The sequence below is a fragment of the Haemorhous mexicanus genome, chromosome 5 (genome assembly GCF_027477595.1).
Source record: "Haemorhous mexicanus isolate bHaeMex1 chromosome 5, bHaeMex1.pri, whole genome shotgun sequence".
Taxonomy (NCBI): Eukaryota; Metazoa; Chordata; class Aves; order Passeriformes; family Fringillidae; genus Haemorhous; species Haemorhous mexicanus.
The window spans coordinates 73970839-73991772 of NC_082345.1; the positions used below are offsets into that span (position 1 = coordinate 73970839).

Here is a 20934-nt window from a genome sequence, read left to right on the forward strand (position 1 = left end):
ATAACCCAAGTTTTCCTGTCAGAGCTGAGGAGAGGAGGGATTTCACTGGAACTTATTGATTTCCTTTATTGCTGATGCAAAAAAAAAGAGAAAAGCCTGATTTTTTTTTTCCCTGGGACATTAATATAGTCCTATCTAATTATATACTCCATCAACCTAACTCAATTAAATAACAGAATGCTGGGTAGGAAACAACTGAGATCTATGCAGACAGTTGAAGTAGTACTAATTACAGCCTAATTTTTTTTAATCCATCATAATGAGCCTTTCTCCCCATTCTCAGTGGAGAACAGTGTGGAATATTTATATTTATATTTATATTTATATTTATATTTATATTTATATTTATATTTATATTTATATTTATATTTATATTTATATTCATCCTCGGGGTGTTATCTATTTACAACAATCACTGAAAGGAGAAATGAACACAGAAGTTCAGCAGGTACCAAAATTTCTAAATGTAAAGAGGAATTTTTAATTGCTAATAATGGCTCTGATCAGGCTTTTAGAGTCACTGCAATCCCTGAGAAAAAAAAATGCCTAAGAAAGGAATATTTCAATATACAGAAAGGAACCAGAACGGTTTTACTGGTATGAACTGGTTTAATGCAATATTTTACATACTCAAAGTACCTCAAAACATCCTGGGAATTCCAGAATTCCCAGAAAACTCCAGAATTCCCATTTCTGCTGCTGTTCCAAGGTACTTTTGCTGAGCCCCTGGGGTCACAGGGACCCCACCCCTGCTCTGTCTGTGCAGCACAAAGTGATTATTTGGGCTCCAGAGAAATCAGCAAAATTGAGCTTAAAAAGGCAGCAAAAAAGCCAAGCTCAAGAGGTCAAAAGGGATTTAGAGCACCAGTTTGGATCAGCTCTTACAAGGAAATTCCAGCTCATTTGTTGTTGAACATGGATTTAATATCCAAACCTGCTGCAGCCCCCAGAGCTCTCACAGCCAGTGTGTGCACAAAATTCAGTTATTTCAGCAAGCAGATAAATAAAATCAAAGCATTAAGCCCAAGTTTGTTGGAAATGCTGTCATTATTAATGAACCAACCTTCTCTTCTGAGCTTCAGAGTCTCTCCTGGCTCGTTCCAGTGCCAGTTCCTCAGCTATTCTTTTCTTCAGCTCTTCATCACTAACTGCAATTCAAAGAAAATCCAATGAAATGTTAAAAGAATTAACTTATCCCCAATTACAGAAACAACTGCATAATACAGTGCCCTCCATTGTTTATTTGCTTTTTTCCCTCACAGCAGTTGGAGTTGCTTTCTTGTGGTTTAACCATCTTTGAAATTTTAGCACACCAGTGAGCCTTTAAAAAGCTTTCTTATTAAACAGCTTTTCAATTAGTGCAATCTTTATAAAATTAAACTACATGGACTATGCATTAACTTCAATATTTTTCTTCAGAAATATGGCTTTGTAAAGTTAAACCAGGGGGATGAGACAGAGACATAAACAGTAAAGTCATGAAATGCAGCTTTTTATTCATATTGAACCAAAATAAATATCTTTGTTTAATGAATCAAGTATTTTCAGATGCATTTTATACAACAAAGCTCTTACAACACCCTCAATATCCATATTTCTAGATCCTAGAGAAAGATTTTGCCCCAAATTTAATCAAGATATGGAAAGAATATTTCCTTCACTTAGATTCTGTCAGATGAATCAATGAAACTCTGGTAAACAACAAAAAAATCAGGGAAGCAAACTTCTTCAAGAATATGAACAGAGGGAGAAAACCTGGAGAGCCACCAGTCCTACAAGGCTGAAAGACATCTCCAAAACCACCAAAACCCAGCTCAATCCTCATCCTGCCTGGAATAAAGCCTGACCTACACCGAGCTGAAGCTGTGCCATGCTCTGGATTTCCAGAAAATTCCCTCACTCCTGCCTCAGATCCCCATCCATGGAAGCCCAGAGCTCCAGGATATGATCCCACCCCAAAATACCCAGGAAAACAGAGCTGAACCCCAAAAAGGGCCATAAAAACCCTGCACAGGGAGGTCCAGCCCAGGGAAATTCAAATTCATTTTCAGGCACTGGAGGGTCTCTGTGACCTCATGTCCAGGAGCTGGATTGATCAGCAAAGATTGTCCAAAATCTTTATTCCACTTTTCTGTTCTAGTTCAGCCTCCCTGCAATTCTGCTCAGGCTGAAGCAGCCTCACAAAAGGGTTTCATGAATGAATGAAGCAGCTTCATCAATTTTATGGGAGTTTTGGCCAACTAATCCAGTTAGAAATATCTTTGGAAAAGCAGCAGGAATCAATATCCATCATGCCAGGTCCAGGAAATGCTGAGATCACAAAAACAGAAGGAAAAGTGGGGGGAAACTTCTGAATTATCAGTGAGACCCCAGCCTAAAAATGTTTTAAAATTAAAATTCCGAGGGAAATATGAACCTTTCAACAGATCTCTAGCAAAAAGCTGGGTGAAAAAGGAACCCCTTTTTTATTGGGATTATCCTGACTGACATAACAACATGAATTATCTACAGAATGAAATTTATGGTCCTGGTGTCCAAAAATGAGTACAAGAACTCCAACAGATGGTTTATTCAGGCAGCAGCCAATAAAGACATCTGACCTGAACAATCAATTAGGCTGCCCATCGATCAGGCCAATCCTAATAGGGAATAAAAGTGGAGCTATAGATCATTCAATGGAATTATTGTAAGATGTAATTGGGTAGCTCCCAAATGGGAGCTTGATGATGTTTCAGTTAAAAAAAAAAATTAAAAATTGTAATTCTACAAGGAGGATGGGTTTGTTCTAGGGGAAGGAGCATTTGAAAAAAGAAAAGGTAATTTATTTGAGAGAGGATCAGGAAAAAGGTGTTTAACATTAAATGTTAAATAACATTTTTGGTGGCCATCTCTGCTCACACTACAGGGCATTAAAAACACACAGCTGACCATTGAAATACTAGAGAATGTTAAACCTGGGGAGTGCAAGACTGCTCAAATATTAATATATTAATCTATTAAACATTACATTATTATTGCATAGCCATTTCCACCGCCACCCCCTTTAATAGCAGAAGTTCCTCAGGATGCTGAAATCACTGTCAGCTTCATCCCAGAGTAAAGTGGGAAGGTTTTCAGTACATTTAAAAGGTCCCACCTGCACCCCAGGGCTTCCCCTCTCCTCCAGGAGCACAAACCAAAGCCTGAGGTGACTGTGAGAGTGCACTGCTGCCATCACAAACCCATCTGGGAGCTGGGCAGTGCAGGGAACACACTCCAAAGCCCAGGAACAGCTGCTCTGGCCCCTCAGCACACCAAGGGATGGGTGCTTGATTGGCACAGTTCTCCTGGGATAATAGGGATGGGCACCCCCAAAGAGGCTGCACTGATGCCTTGAGAAGGCTGAGCTAGGACAGAGGCTGGGCAGAGTTCCAGAAGGAAGCAGGGATTGATTCCAAGAATCTCCTCCATGGATGCTCCTTGGGCAGCACCAGAGCCCAGCCAGGGCTGCCCCCAAGGTTTCACAGAATCCCTGGGTTGGGAGAGACCTTCAATGTCACAGAGTCCAGGCCAGCCCCAAGGGCTCAGCCAGAGCCTGGCACCCAGTGCCACATCCAGGCTGGTCAAACACCCCCAGGGATGGGGACTGCACCCCCTCCCCGGGCAGCCATGGCAGAACTTTATCCCCCTTGCTGGAAAAGCTTTTTCCTGCTCTCCAGCCTGAATTTCCCCTGGCACAGCTCGGGGCTGTGTGCTCTGGGTGTGTCAGTGCTGCTGGGGACAGAGCCCAGCCCAGCTGGGCACAGGCACCTCTCAGGAGTGCAGAGAGGGATGGGGGCAGCCCTGAGTCTCCTTTGCTGCAGGCTGAGCACCCCCAGCTCCCTCAGGGGCTCCTCCCAGGGTTTGTGCTCCCAGCCCCTCTCCAGCCTCGCTGCCCCTCTAGAAGCACTCAAGGGTTCAAGATGACCCAAAATGGCGCCAAAATGCACGAGCACTCCCGGGGTCTCTCCCTGGGATCAGCTCTGCTCCATTTGCACCTTGCAGTTCATTGTCCCAGCCCAGCTTTAGCCCAGGCACTCCCACCCTGCTTGTTTTTCTCTCTCCAGCCCACGGGGTTTGTGCTCCTGGGCTGGGATTTGGCTCATTTGTCCTTGGTGCCCAGCTGGAGCAGGAATTGTTTTGTCTCCCTGCTCTGGGCACAGAGCTCACCATCCCATAATATGAAGCTCAGACCCACACACCAAAGCAGCACAGAATGTGAAAACTAGAAAAGCCAAACCTGAGGCATCAGCACAATGCTCTGAGAGGCACCAAAGTGCCCCCAGACACAGAATGGCTGTGCTGGGTTTGTGTGGGCAGGGTTTGGGACCAGGGGCTCTGGGGGTGGTTTCTGGGAGCTCACTCCACATCCAGAGCCAATTCCAGAATGGACTCACCAGGCTGGGCCAGCCAGGAGTGATGGTGATGCCTCTGGGATAGTGGATTTTCAAAGGAAAAAAAAAAAGTTTTGTGCAGCTGGACAGAGCAGAGTGGAGTGAGAATATGAGAAGAACAGCCCTGCAGAAACCCAGGAGCTGCTCCAGAGCTGACATTCCCAGCAGATTCCATGGGAATTCTATTAAATCTATTTTCTCTCTGGTCCAGCTGTGGAGGGCACTGAGGGAGAAGCTTTGGAGGGAGTCTGGAATCCACACAGGGTCAGCAGTGATAAAATCCAGCAAGTTCCTGCCAGGACCTGGCAGACCAAGCAGGGACTGTCCAGGCACAAGGAGGTTTTGCCATTTTGGTGGCCTCTGGGAAACAGCACCCTGACTTTTCTTGTTTGTCCACTAATTCTCCAGGAAAAGTTTGAAGGACAATTTCTTCCTAAAATCAAATCTAAACCCATCCTCCTTCAGCTTAAGGCCATTCCCCCTCGTCCTGTGGCCTTGCGAAAAAGCAGATTTCAACACTTCTCCATTCAGTCTTCCCCAGAGCCCAAGATTCCAATCCATCCAACATCCTTTGGCAAACCTGAGAAAGGCTTATCCCACCACCTTTTTAAAATGCCCCAAACCCTGATTTCTACTGAAAATATATTTTATAAAGAGAGCACAAAGCCATTTGCTTAACCCTTTGTATGAGTGCCATTTGCTTAACCTTTTGTATTTATTTTTATAAATATTTATTGAATATTTATTCAATATTTTATTTTTATTAATCTAAACCCCACTTGTGCTTCAAAATCAGACAAAGAAAGAATGAAGGTATTTCCCAGGATCCAAAAGGTTTTGGGTCATTTCAAGGACAACTGACAGAGGAGCAAAAGGGACTGAAGGACTTCTCACTTCCCATCAGTTCCTGATGTTTCTGGTGTTTAAATTTGTGCTCTGCTTTGGCTCTCCAAAGGCCACCCATGAGCAGGATGGGAGCAAAGCTTCACTTGATGCCAATTCTTGAGGAACCATCAGCAATTTTCTCCTCCACGTCTACAACAGCTTGGCACAGAAAGATTTTTACAACTTGACCTATTTGACTCCAGCTCCTCAGCCTTTGTTAATCACAAGATCCAAATCCATACCTTTTTCCTCTCTCTCTAAAGCAGTAGAGAAACAACCAGCAGGATGTCAGGATTACACCCCCAGCAGTAAACAACAAACCTCAGGGAAAGCAGACACCTGCAGCCTCAGAAATGTTAGCCTGAGAAATCAGCAATTTGAGATGGACAAATTATTCAAATAACTTCCAGCCTGCAGAGCTGGGAATCTGCCCATTAGCCCTGCATTTGAAAAAAAAAATAAAATCATTAATGCAAACAACATTTAGTAGCAGGCACCTTCACTAAATTCTCTGGAAAGGGCAGGTGCATTAAGTTATTAATGAAGAGACACTTAGGTTTGATACAATCAAATGTCTTTTAGAAAATACTTAGCTAGGTAATGTTCAGATAATAAATTAAAACAAAAAAAAACCACACAAAAAATGCCCAAGTTCTGTTTCTCCTTCTAGTTAGGCTTGGCTATTTAAAAGAAAAAGGCTGTCCAGTGAACAGGATACTGGGAGGGTGTTCCAACATCTCCACATCACCTTTTGTTCTTCTCCAGGCTGAACAGCCCCACCTCTCCCAGCCTCTCTTTGTAGCAGAGGTGCTCCACTCCCTTTATTAAATGTGTGGCCTCCTCTGGACTCAGCCAACATAAGCTGGGTCATTTCTCCTTGGTGCCTAGCTAGAGAAGGAATTGTTTTGTCTCCCTACAAAGAGAGCTCACCATCCCATAATAGGAAGCTCTAGGGGTGGTTCCTGGGAGCTTCCTCCAGAAGGAAGAAGGTTGAAGGGAAAGAGGGGGTGAAAAGAATTAAAGAATTTGAAATATTAGTCAAAAATGAGGCACCTCCACACCTCCTCTAGCACTGTGTTCAATCAACCACACTCCGAGCCAGGTTAACTTTGCTAAAATCTCTTTCACTTCCACCAAAACTCATGGACTTAACTCAACAATTCCTTTGAAACACTCCCCAAACAGAGCACACAGCTCCAAAGTACCTCCCAACCATGGGAAGACTCCTTTTTGTGCTGGAAAAATCAAATCCCAGTGAATTCCTGCAGTTTCTGGCATTGAAAACCAACATCAGGGCAGTCAAACCATGGATCCATCCAAGGGGAAGTTCTCCCATCCCTATAAGTGGAAATATTTGGGACAGGGCACCTCAGGGCTGCCTTCAGCCCCATCACCTGCCTCAGCTGCTGGCACAGTGGCAGCTTTGGGGGGATTAATGAAGATGTCACCAGGAAAATTCCTGACTGTGCATTAAGGCTCATCAATATTGGATCAGGCAGCCCACGTGCCTGGTGCCTTCCCAGCTCCCACACATCAGGGCTCTTCCACAATTAAAACCATTTCCCACCCCCATTTCACCTCCAGACATGTAAAATGTAAATATTATAATATGCAAATAGCCTTGATTTATTCTTTCTGCATAATAAAAGCTGCAGTTTGGTCCGTATCTAAATTCCACAGGTGACCCAAAGATCTTCAGTAAGAACAGAAGAAATGGTTCCCTCAGACACTGCCCAGGGAAGCTGGGGCTGCCCCATCCCTGGAGTTGTCCAAGATGAGCTGGATGGAGCTTGGAGCACCCTGGATAGTGGAAGAGATGATTTCAATGTCAATTAAAGCTCCAGGAAATGTATTTGGTGTGTTTAAACCAGGTGGGAAGACAACACCACCATGAAATCTACTCTGCTTTCCTTCATTTTTAGTTCTCAAAGAGGCCTGGATGTGCTGGGAGCAGCACAGGAGAGAAAATAGGAAATTATTTTTTAAATTTAGTGGGTTTCAAATACTGCTCTACCTGATCTTTAACCTTACAAATAACCCAAATTAGCTTTGCACTCAATGAAACAATAATGAACCATTCCTTCAGGGCACCAGCAGAAAGAAAACCCTAAAACCACTAAAAAAGTAATTTCTGTGCTTTAAAACCCAGCATTTAAACTGCTGTGGGTTTCCTTAAATATTATTATTTTTAAAGAGCATTCTCCAGAATAAACTCTACTTTCAGATTCATACAATTTTAACTACCAAGACATCCAGCAACTTTTCCACTGAAATTCCCAATTCCAGGCACTTCCTCCAGCCAGGAATTCACTACAAACAAAGCTCCCCTCCAAGGACAGAAATTTTTATTAACTGCTAAATATTGGTAATGTGCAGGAATATTTCAGATGAGCTCATAGGCTAATGAAACACAAAAACAATGCAATTAAGTGTGCATAATTTAAAAATATTTAATATTTTACTTTCCAAAGGCGCTCTTGCATAGATTACACTCTCTATTTTCCAATGTAAATGTGGGAATCAATCAATTTAGACTAATTTCAATTAGAAACAAGACAGTGCATGGTCTAGAAGTAACAAAACAAAGTTTCTGTTATGTTTGGAATATTCTCCTTTCAACATCCCATTAATATTGGGATAAAAGAAATCCCACTGGATTTCTGAGGGGGCTGGAAAAACCAGGATGAGGAGGTTTTCCTCTCTGATTCTTTGAATCAGGTTCTACCTGCCTGTTCTAACAGCTCTGTTTTACAAGAATAATTTGTTTCTGAGAGTCACACTACCAAAATATGTGGGTTTGACATATTTTTGATATTTTGAAATATCCTGTCTTGGAAGACTTTAATTTGATAAACAGGTGACAGACACAGGGATGTTGTGCAAGAGAAAAAACATGGAAAATGTTCAATACCACTCAAAATATGGGAGAGCCCATAAAATCAGGTATTTCCCACTAATAAGTGCAGTTAATAAAAATTCCCCTAATTTTTAGTTTCTGCAGGAACTCCTGCTGTGTAGATAAATGACTGTGTGGAGTTTTAATGTGACTTTTTCAATTGTTCTCAATGCCCCTGGAAGGGAGGGAATTATTTCAACCAAACCTTCTTCATAACCCATCCTTCCCCCCCAACTCTGTAATCAGGTATAGAGATAATAACTTATTATTTTAAGTCATTTTGCCCTCCTGTTAATTTAAAATAATTAACAAAAAGAAAGAAACAGAAGTATCAAACACCTTTAAAATACCATCCCTGCCTACAACTGAATACAGCAGTGGAGAAAATTCCCATTTCAGCTGTTTTAGTAATCCCTGCTCCACACACAGTGGAAGGCTTTTCTGTGGAACACAATGGATAAAAGCATCAGCATTCCATAATTCAACATTAAAAAAATAATAATCATATTGTAAGCAAGGATAAGAAGGATTTGATGATTCTGCTTTCAAGAGGATTAAGCATGTGGTGTCCTTTCAGGACAATTTAAGTTGTCCAGTTCCTGATCTTTGTGGTTCAGAAGTTTATTGTAAAGCTATTTTATCTGACAGAGCAGGGAAATTTACTGGTGTTCTTTTCATCTTCTGGGAAAAAATCTGTTTTAAATTCTTTCACATGTATTTCAACAAACTCCTTCTAGCACTGCAGAGGGCAGGGAAATAATTATGGATTTTTACACACAGCAGATAAGTGAAAAAGGGTTTTTTAACTGAAACATCTCTTAGAAGTCACCACTAATGGCAAAGAAATTGCCAACCACTCCTGCTCAGCCCAACACTTCCAGGGCTACAAAAATAGCAAATTTTGATGTTCACCATCACCTCTAAGGAGGAATCTCCAGCTGGGATTGTGCACTATCAGTGGCACTTAAAAGTCATTCTTGGCCCATTTCAGCTCTGCCCTGGAGCCACTTAGGGCAGGAAAAAGGAGATCACAAAGCTGCTCATCACTCACTCCCAGAGGCCTCGAGGGAGGGCATTTTGTACCTTTCCAAGGACAGGAACTCAGGCTCCATGGAATTTTACTGTCAAATACTCCCATTCCAGCTCTTTGTGGGACAGGTGGCTCTGCTTTTGTGGATCAGCACACCCCAGCCTGCACCCAGCACTCATTTTGACTCACTTTAATTAAAGCCATTCATTAAGTTGTTCCTTGATGTCCTAGATCAAATGTGTGTGACATCAATTCTTTTTTTTAAAGCAGGGACATTGGCACAGGGTGCCCAGAGAAGGTCCTGGCTCCCTGGAATGTCCAAGGCTGGACAGAGCTTGGAGCAGCCTGGGATAATGAAAGATGTCCCTGCCCACGGCACAAAATGATCATTAAGGTCCTTCCAAGCCAAAGCAGTCCATAATTCCACGACCTTAGGGGTCTTTCCCAACCTAAATGAGTGAGGAAATTCAACAAAAAGGAGGATGGAAAGAATAATGCAGAATTTTAAAAGCATTGCTAAGGTGGAAGGGGAAGCAGGTGAGATTCAATTTGTACTGAGACTCAATTTGTAGAAGCAAATCCACAATTAAACCAGGAAAAGACAAGAATGATGGGAAAAGCAAGTGGACAATAATGGTGGAAAAGGTGCTTTAAGAGAGGTTTTGGAACCATTCTGCAGCAGATCCACATCCAGTATGAATTTTCCCCATCTGTCCTGAACACATCCCTCTGAGGAAGCTTTTAGGAATGCCACAAAACTCTGCAACAGTGCCATTGACACCAACCCACAAGATTTCAAAAAATATGTCAATAAATTAATTGTAATGCATTCTAACTGTTAATAATTGTAATTGTTAATAAATTGTAATTTTTAATAACAATTGTAATTGTTAATGAATTATCCTGGTGAAGTCTACTTCTGTGGTTAAAACTGGTTAATAACTTTAACAGCTGTTCTGGGAGAGAAAAACATAAAGAGTCCATAATTCTTTTTTTTTTTTTGGTGGAAAAAACCAAGCAGTGGAAGTGTCCTTACAGGTAAAGGTTAATGCAAGAAAAAAGAAGATAACACTCATCAATAGCTCTGCTGATCCCATTAAACAGATTTCTCAGTGGTTGGAGTTGCATGGCAAGATAAATCAGGATATCAAACTTCCCCATTATACATTTAAAGCCATTTAACACTAAATTTTATAGGGATTTTAAAAAATTTCCCAGTAGAAGGTGAAAATTGAGAAAAGTAAAAAAGGTGACTATCTCCATATCAAGTCCTAATTTCATTTATCGATGACAGGGGCACCAGAAGGCTGCAGAAATTCTGAAAGCAATCACTCCATCTCAAGCTGGGGACAAAGAGAGCAGCAGTGAGAAATAAGTGGATCTTTAGGAGCTGTTGTGGTGTGCTCAAATCTCATCTCCTGTTCATTCAGTCAGCTGATAACAAGAGGCTGCTACAAAGGATCCAGCAGAGCAGAGCAAACCATAATTGTACAATTTGTTTATTCAGCTCTGATGGAAACTCCAGCACGTTCAGGCTTGGAATTGCTGACTGGAGAAGGGATGAGGGAAAGAATTTCAACATTTGTACAAGGTCCTGAGCATGAGGATCACTTTTAAAAAGGAGAATTTCTAAGAATTTCCTGCCTTGAAGACAAGATTTCCATAGTCCAACAGCCCGTAGAGCAGCTTGTTTATTTTGGAGAATAAACTGGAAGTGAATTCAGTGACCAAGTGGGAAAACATTTATTTCATGTAATATTAACAGCAGGAGCCAAGAAGTCAGCTTAGAAATAGCCAATATTCACATTTCAAGTATCTGCACCCTCAAGTAACTCCTAGAAAGGATTTATTTCTCTCAAGGAAACTGGAGGTGATTTACACACTTTGTGATGCTTTTTCTCCAGCTCCAGCCAAACCAGGTTTTTTATTGAATTATCAGCACACAGCTACAGCATTGTCAACTTTGAAATGTGTGTTTTCAGCCCAACATTCAGGCCAGTGTTGCTGCTTTCAATAATAACTGAAAACAGGCTGTAAACAATATGTAATGATGATGTTTATGGTTATTTTCATTATTCAGAAATTGTATAGAAATAAAAGATAATGCTGAAATGCTTGAAATTCTCACAACATCATTAATCCAACACCTGCATTTTAATGATTTGCAATGAGATCTGGCTAATCAAAATCACTTGTGCCAATGACTGGTCTCAGCTGATGCAATACTTACTACAAATGGTGGTTTTTTAGTGCTACAAATTGTAAGCAGGAAGAAAACCAAGATACTACTGGGGGAAAAAAGCTGAAGAGGTGAAATATGAAAATCTTAAGGAGAAAGAATATTTTGATTATCACAAAGATACTCCCAGATAATTCAGGAATTCCTGAGGTTCACTTTGAGTAGAACATTCCATTTTCTTCTGCCAACAGAGTAGAATAAAAGCAAAATTAAATGTGTTTGGCACAGAAACACAAAACCACCGAGTTTTGACCAATGTGATCTGGTATCAGTGGTTCTCCTCCAAAAATTCCAGCTTCCTCAGGTTTCTGATTAACACCAAAATCACTCTTCTGAATAAGCACTGCCTTTTAAATTCTTCCTACCCATTTCTCCTGATATTCTTTTTTTCCTCCTTAAATTTCCTAATTTGGTGCCATGTCCCCTTGTTGGGAAATGCCAGTCAGGAGGAGCAGGGATCATGGAGATCTTGGTCAAGGATAAACTGCCTCCCTCTCATGGAAGGAGGAAAAGGAGAGGGGGGAGAGGGGGAAAAGAAAAGAAAGGGAAAAGAGAAAAGGGAAAGGAGGGAACAGGAAAGGAGGAAAAGGAGAAAAAGGAAAGGAAAGAACAGGAAAGGAGGAAAAGGAAAAGGAGGAAAAGGAAAGGAGGAAAAGGAAAAGGAGGAAAAGGAGAAAAAGGAAAGAACAGTAAAGGAGGAAAAGGAGGAAAAAGAAGAAAAGGAAAAGGAGGGAAAGGAAAGGAAGGAACAGGAAAGGAGGAAAAGAGGAGGAAACCAAAAGTGAAGCATCTTGGACAAACCATTCAACTCCTTCAGTGAAAAGTTCCAGAGATAAAAGGAAAAGCAGAACCTTTCTGGGAAGAACCACCAACTCCCACCCTAAAAAAGCAGCTGAGATTAAATGCTTGTTTTTATGTGATTAACATGAGGTGAAATCAAACGCGGTTAATGAAGCTAAAAATGAGAATCTGATAAATTGGCTCTGTGAAGCCTTGCCAGAGGCACACAATAAACCTTGCAGAAAAAAAAGGAAGAAATGTCCTTTCTTCACTCCTTAAATTTCTATTTCAACCAACAGGTAGGAATATCTGAAGCAAAATTTTCAGCCTGGTGTTGGGCAAAACTTTAATATGATATCATTGAAAGTCAGGGAGTTCAGAACACAAGTGAAGGAGGATGGGGGAAAAAACTGTGGCAATAAAAGTTTTTCCCATTCCCCCGAGGCTGAGGAAAAGGATCTCTAAGTGGTACCTCCTGTTTAACTGAAAAACAACTGCACAAAGCTTTCAAGCAGCAGCAGCACCAACAAAACACTTAACCTGCCTCAGCTGACAAGTGATGAAGAGCTTTAGGAACACTTTGCTGCAGCCTGAAGATGAAAGAATAAAACAAAGCTTTTCTTTTCATCTTAATGTGATTAAATCGTCCATTGAAAGTGGTTTTTTCTACCACACTGAGGAGTCTCTGGCTGTAAATAAATAGGGATGGGAAGAAAAGTAGCAATTTACTATTAAACCTAAAGGTTTTGGTACGTGGAGGTCTCCTCGTGCTGCTGAAGTGGTGTGATATCTAACAAGTGCTATTTTTCAATAATACAAAGGAAACAAATGCACCTAAACTCCTCTGCTCCCCCAGTCAGTGCAGAGATAAATCTGGATAAGAATATCTGTTGTGCTAGAAAACCAGAGAGGATACTGCAGAGCAGAAGGACAATTTCCTTGCTTGGTGCTGTCAAGACTTGTGTTGGTGAAATCCAACAGCTCTAATTTACTCATTGGCTTTATCTCCTTAAAATAGTCAATGGTTTTTATATTGTTCTTCAAGATTAAAAACAAAAAAAAATCATTCAAACTGCTCCAAATGACTTCTATTCCAACAATCCCTTAAATTACAAAGCTCTTTATCTGAGCCAGCTATCTGGGCTTTCTGACCTATAATCCCAGGAAGGTCTCTGAAGGACAAAGGAGGAATAGGACAGAACACAGACAATTCTGCAAGAACACACATGGGACATTTCTAACAAAGAAAGACCACAACAAATGGCTCCCAAACAGGCATTTTCTGATTTTTAATGCATAAAGTAACCAAAACTAAGGAAAAATTAAAGAAAAAAGATTGTTAGATAGGTTTTTAATTCATTTTAACATACATGAAACTCCCAAACTCAACAACCCTACCACACAAGGCTGGCTCATAAACAGGCTGTACTTGCATAAAGCTGTATTACATCAAGCTCAGCCTAAGGCTGGGCTAAAAGTCCTAAAGCTTTGCCAGGATTTAACTACAAAACAATTTACTCAGAACTAGTAAAAGGCAATGACACCACTTCCATCCATGAATGCATCAAGATCCAGTCCTTAAAACTCTTTATTTCCTGATGTTTTGAAAAGGGCTGCACGAACTTAACTCTTCCTCCTGAACTGAGCTGAGTAGAAATTAATACAAAAATCACACAGCAGCCACCAACAGCTGTTTTCCAAAATGATTTTCCTGCTAAGCGCCGGAAGGTGAGGCTTTAACAAGCACAAATCTTGTGCTCCCACATGAAAAAGCAGAAGGTTTTAACTTTTAACTCACAAGCCATTGCTAAGCAAACACTTTGGATGTGCTTGTTAAACAGCAGCTACGACAAAAATCCCTTTATTTGTGTGCTGCACAAGATTTGGAGAGGCAACGTCTGCACTCAGCAAACCCTAATGGAGCACAGGCAGCCTAAAGCAGAATAGCATGAAATTTAATTTCCCCAAAATCACCAGAGACCCAAAAAGCACATGGAAGGCAGTACATAAAAATTACCTGCTTCTAAGAATAGATGGAAACAAAAAGCGACGTTTCTAAATGAAGGCTCCTTGAAAAATAAATTCTGCCTCTCTGCAAGAAGCCACACCCAGAAAATCATTTGTAAAAGGAAAAAACTATAGAAGAAAGTGACTGTCACTGCAGTCAGTGTGCCTGAGACCTATTTACTTCCACACACGAGGACAGGACCTGGCACATTCAGGGCTCTTCCTTGAAATTTCATCTGGAAATAGCCCAAGTTTTCCATCAGTTGTAAAATAAGAAACCATTAAATCAATTAAATGTCCCCCTGATATCTGACAATAGTCATGGGATAAATTGGCTTGCAACCTGGCCCTCATGTAGGGGAAAAAACCAAAACCACAGCTCAAGGCCACAGATTGAAACACTGAATTCCTCCATTTGCAGAACCCCTGGAAACTCAGATTTTGTTTCTTTAGCTCCTTTTCCAACACTGAATAACAACCAATAAAGCAACAGTGGGAGCAGAAGTGAGGCTGGGAATCACTCAGTGCAATTCCACAATTCCAGCCTCCAATGCCTTCCACACAGGGGCCACTTTTCCCATACAGAGTCGAGCAGGATGATTTAATTCCAAGGAAAGAAACAAAAAGAGGAATGGAGAGACAGAGAAATCCACGCTCCATTTGGCCTGCCCAAACTGCACAGTGACACAAACACAGAATTTCAGAATGCTTTGGGATGGACTTTGGGAGTTTTCAGCTGCTCCAGTCCCCCCCTGCCAGGGACAGCTTCCACTTCAGGGTACTCCGAGCTGGCCTTGGGCACTTCCAGGGAAGCCAGAGCCAGGCACAGCTTCCCTGGGCAGCCTCTGCCAGGGGCTGCCCACCCTCACTGAAAAAACTTCCTTTAACTCAACTCTGTATCATGTCAAACTCCAGGTTCATGTTAACACAAGTGGCATTTCTTGGAGCATGTTTAAATCTATTTAATTACATATTTAAGCTGTTCTGGTGGGGAGTTCCTGGTGGTTTCAATCCCTGCACACCACGTTAGGATAATGAGCAGATGTGACATCAATTAGAGGTTAAAAACATCACATTTGCAGGAGATGTTCCAACACCTTTTGCCTTTTATTCCTGTTTGCCTTCAGTGTAAAATCCCTGGTTCCAGGGGATGGCTCAGCACTCAGCCACAAAACCAGGCAGCCCAGAGGTGCAGGGCAGCTGAATCCCAACAGCAGATTCAAAAAGCTGCTTGGGAATGAGACAAATGTTGGGAATACTCTACCAGCTTTTTCATTCATGCCTTGCAAGGTGAAAATTCACCAGGTTCTAGATGTTCATGGGATGGTTTGGGCTGGAAGGGACCTTAAAGCTCATCCAGTGCCACCCCTGCCATGGCAGGGACACTCTCACCATCTCAGACTGCTCCAAGCCCCATCCAACCTGGCCTTGGACACCTCCAGGGATCCAGGGGCACATTCCTTTTACACAATTATGGATATTTTCCATATTCCACTCCCCTGATTTGCCAGTTTTTTCCCTGGAATTTCAGCACCATTTGACAAGGGCTTACCCAGGCACCTGAAAGCACCCACAGAACACCCTGCACATCACCAAGACAGCAAAAACTTTTAATTTCTGCAGCACTTCCTCCAACTCCAATGCTCAATTCCATCTTTCTTATTCTCCTGCAACCCAATAATGGGAATGTCAAACTCCACTAAAAATCTGCACTACAACTTTGGCACCTTTAGCAACCTGGTGAGTTACAAAACATTTCACCTTTGGATAATAAAACACTTCCTTTAACCCAAAAGATATCAAGGCACCTCACTGAAAAGGAATATTATTATTAATAATAAAAGATTATAAAAATAATATGAATATACAACATATAAATATATATTTTATAAAAATATTTTATATAATATAATATAGAGTATATTATATATTGATAATATATTAATATATAATGATATATAATATAGATCTATATATTATAAATTCTATTATTATGTATTTTTATTCATGTTATGAATATTATGAATAATAGTAATATTAATTTATATCAAGCAAATCATGGCCTTTCAGCCTATCAGTGATCCACAACCACCTCAGCACTGCCTGAGGCTTCTACTCCATTTATTCCAGGTGTCCAGTACAAGTTTAAAACACATTTTTAGGAAGAATTCCCAGAGCTGTAAATAGAGGAAGGCAAATAAACACAAAAGCAAAACCCAAGCTCTCCTGGCTGCTGCTGCAGGAAGGAAGGTGGAAAATCCACATCAGGAACTTCCTGAGCTTTCTCACAGCAAAGGAAATCAACCCCAGGCACTGCCAAACTTCTGGGCTTTTTCCTGTTCTAAAAATAAGAGGAATTCTAGAAAGTAACATCACAAATGTCAATTTATTTCATCTTTCAGTTCATGCAGAGAAAAAGTGCTGCTGGAACAAAAAGGTGGATGGAAGCAATTAATACATGAAAGGGCAAAGAACTGCCAGGGTTTATTTGCAGAGGATTTTTGCTGAACTGGCAGAAATTCAGCCCAACTCTCTAAACTTCCAGGTGCTCCCAAAAAACTGAAAACACAAAATAATTCTCACAAGCAATAGTGCAGAGCCCTCCCTCTAATTTCTCCTGAGACATTCCAGTTTTAAATTCAGTTTTTCATGCAGTATCCAGCTGCAACTCTTCAAAAATATTAAATTTTTAAAAATTCATAATCCTGATTTTTCTGAGTACTGGAATGTGCAGGAATAGGATGTCCTTAAGGATCTCCCACCTTCCCCAAATGTATCCCTGAGAGTTTTCTCCTGTGGGACCCCACACCCAAAAGGTGAAGGTTGTTCTCCTGAAGTTTGGGTTTGTCTGGTACTGGGTTTGTCTCCAGTTGGAACCCAACACTTTCATTTCTGAACATCCCAGTTGTATCTTTACAGGTTTGTGACTGACACAAGGTGTTCAGAACCACTGACACTCCACCCAAAACCAGACAGCAACACAAAAAAACCACCACCAAACCACAAAAATTAATCCATGGAAACAAGCAAGGTATGACCCAGCTCGCAAGGAGGCACCAGCAGGGCTCATTTTACTACACCCCTACACAGTATTTTGTGACAGGGAGCCTTGGCTGATTTATTTAATGAGGACATAATAATAAATACAGTGGAAAAAAAGGAGAAAAACCCTCTGTGCCCTTAACAGAATCTGTTTCTGCAAATGGGAAAAAAAATTACTGAGCTACTGACACTCTTGATAATTTAAGCATTTATTCTTCTTTTTTTCCCCTAATAAACTATTAGTTTTTTCAGTATGCACTAAGCTAAAATGAATTAAAGCATTCCCTCTGTCTGAAGCTTTAGGTATAATACACACCCAGGAAAAAAAAAATAAAACTAAACCTTGTTGCCTGACCAAATTACTTTCCATCAATATTGCTTTAGGAATTACAGACAGACTTGAAAGATTTTACACTTGTTAAATATTTTAGTGCATTTAATATTACTCAGAAGCCAGGAGTGAGCCAAGCAAGCTGAGATGCTTTCAGACATTGTCTTTAGATGTCAGCTTTCAGTGTAAGTGGATGTAATTTCATTTCTGACCCCAAACTGAAGTCAATAAATTCATCATTATTGGCAAGCAACAAGACACACATTCTTCCACTGAACTCAATCCATTCTTCCTGCACCAGAAGCTACCAGAGGCTTGTCTGGAAGAAAGGGCTGGGTTTAAGAGCTCTGTTCTCCCTGGAGACATATTTTCTTATTTTTGTTAAGTGTTACTTGTCTGGGATACAGAAGCACTTCCCCAAAATCAGAAGTTCTTCAAGGAAAAATACATTTAATATTTTCTAAGCTTGAGAAGGTCCAGCAATTCATGGAATCCTGGAATGGTTTGGGTGGGAAGGGACCTTAAAGAGCTTTTAATTCCACCCCATCCATGGCAGGGACACCTCCCAGTGTCCCAGGCTGCTCCAGCCCCAGTGTCCAGCCTGGCCTGGGACACTCCAGGGATGCAGGGGCAGCCCCAGCTGCTCTGGCAGTTCCAGCCCAGGCAGGAATTCCTCATTGCCCAGATCCCATCCATGCCTGCCCTCTGGCACTGGGAGCCATTCCCTGGCTCCTGTCCCTGCAGGCCTTGTCCCCAGTCCCTCCCCATCTTTCTTTAGGCTCCAATGGGGTCACCCCAAACTTCTCCAGGCTGAAGAATCCCAGTTGTCCCAGCCTTTCCTCATAACAGAGCTGCTCCATCCCCCTGTGAACTTTGGATTCACTCCAAGTATTTCAACTCAAAAAAACCCCAAAACAAACAAAAAACTAACCAACCAACCAACCAAAAAAAAAAAAAGTTAAAAGCACTATTTCCCACATACAAAAAGAAACAAAAATGACAGCTCAAGATATGCAACAGTGTGAATTAGCAAAGTATTCCTGGAGTGGGACAGCCCTCCCACACCCCAAAACCCCACGAGCTTGCTCACAAGACCACTGCCATAATTCACATTTAAGGATGAACAGCAATAGCACAGGAAAGCAGGTAAGACATGCAAGTGTTGTTCCATAAAAATCCTTTATCTGGAATAATTTCTTCACCATAATAAAATGCAGGGACACAATGAAAAAACTACAGTTAAAAAAAAAAAATAAGAAAGAAGATTCCCTGTCCATGGTTCCCTGCCCATTGCAGGGGGCTGGAGTGAAGAGATTTTTTAAGATCCAACCCAAACCACTCTGGGATTCTGGGACAGACCCCTCCAATTAACAGGAAACCAAATTTATGCTCCAGAAAAAGGAAGGAAGGTGCTGAATTCTGTTTGCTCAGGTCTTGCTGCAAGGCTGCCACAGGGGTGGTGTTTAACCAGGGCTGAGTTTGCTGGGATTTCCTGTATGGCAGAAGATCCTTGGGGAATTCTGCTCTCAGGAACATTTCTGGAGCTCTGACAAGAGCCTTTCTTGAACTTCCCAGGTTCCAGGAGAGCACAAATCACCTGTTCCACTCTCTGCCACTGCTCCTGACTCCTGCAGCAGCTGTGTCCTGCTCACTGTGCTGGAGGATTGTAAATCAGAGCAGAACACTCCTGCCACGAGCTTTGCTGCAGTTCCACAGCCCTCAGGAAGGAAATGTAAGGAGTTAAAAAACCACTGATCTCTGTGAGCTGTCCATCACTTATTCCCACCATCCCAGGGCAGGAAAAGCACATTCTCCTTTTAATTTTTGTTCAAGTGTCTTAAAGCAGAAACTTCCCCATTGGTTTTTTGAGGTTTGGATTGAAGGTACTTGAGATGGGAGTTTATGATGGGATTTAGGTGTTTATTATTTGTATTAGTGAAATAGTTTTATAACTATGAGTTTGGTAGTTTTTTATTAGTAAAGTACAAAATGGTTAATTATTTTTTGTTATAAAGTCTTTTAAGACCAAACTAATTAAGAATGGACACTTAGATTATTTTCTTTTTTAACTTAATAGCTGAGTTTTTGAAGTTTGTAATGTGGACATTTTATTTCATTACAAAACATTACTTAAACTTATAAAGAAGGTAAAGGAGAATAATTTATTTTTACTGTAAAACTTCTATCTTGTTTCATATTTTAAAGTTTTTTACTTTGTGATATTACACACATTTAACTAACTGTACACTTGTAATTTTAGTACTGTTAATTAATTTTGGAAGTTTGTTTAATGGCCTTAGGTCAAATGCAGTATTTTCTTGTGGATCTGTGCCTTTAAGCACAGAAAGTTGAAAATTCTCAGCATCCAGGATTCCAACACTTCCCAAACTAAGTCAGTTTTGATTAAAGTACCAAGAATTTTCCCTTCAGAAGAGAAAGGAAAATTCCCTTTCCCTTCAAGGCATATTTGTGGATATTTGCATGTTCTGCAAATATCCAAAAATATGGAGATATTTGTGGATAGTTTTTGGTGTTTTGGAGTTTTTAAACCTCTAACAATGGATAACAGTGTGGAAAACCAACTCTAATTTGTGTGCTACACTTGAATGTCAGCCAGAAAAAAAACCAAGAGGAATTAACTCCACCAACAGTCTACAAGCTAAAGATGAGCCGAAAAATTAACATCCAAAAAACCCATCCCTGTGAACGGGCAGTGAGCTCATTGTGATGCTCTGCAGGGCACATCTGATTTGTTTTTTGCCATGAAAAGCTGAAAAGGAGGAGCAAAGCTCACCTGCCCCTCGGTGCTGTCTGCCAGTGCCTGAGGAGGGCTCCTTCATGCGATCGATGACGCTGTCGGACAGCTGCAAAACACAACCAAGGCAACTTCAGCTCCTTCTGAGCCCCATCTCCCCTCCAAATGGAATAAAACTTGAGAAAAACAGAGCCTGGAGCTTCTCTGCAGCACAGGGCAGCTGCTCAAATTCAACCCCCAAGGTAAAGCAGTGCCCTTCATTGTTCAGAGCAATCACCTCACCAAAAAAAGCAGAATAAAATGATTTTGGCTCTGACAGAGGATACAGGGAAATCAAACACTTTTGGGTGTGTGGCTGGTGATTAATCAGTATTTTTGCCTTTCTGAGGTAGAGAGCACTCAACCCAGGGAGAATTTCATCCTGGGAAAGCCCTCCAAGGACTTGTGCAACACAGGTGGTCACAGTGGAAGACAAAGTTCATTCTGATATTGACACAAGCACAGAAAAATATTCAAATTGTGCAGAATCCATCAGGGTAAGAGCAGCCTCCAGCTCC

General features: G+C 41.2%; 1 protein-coding gene across 1 annotated transcript in view; it reads right to left on the reverse strand.

Annotated features, from left to right (window-relative positions):
• Nucleotides 1–20934, reverse strand: part of CHCHD3 (coiled-coil-helix-coiled-coil-helix domain containing 3) — a 149484-nt gene that overhangs the window by 127358 nt on the left and 1192 nt on the right. Inside the window, exons 2-3 of the mRNA XM_059847576.1 lie at nucleotides 20417–20486; nucleotides 1064–1148 (exon numbers count right to left, since the gene is read on the reverse strand). Coding sequence (XP_059703559.1) covers nucleotides 1064–1148; nucleotides 20417–20486 — 155 coding nt within the window. The remainder of the gene's footprint in view (nucleotides 1–1063; nucleotides 1149–20416; nucleotides 20487–20934) is intronic.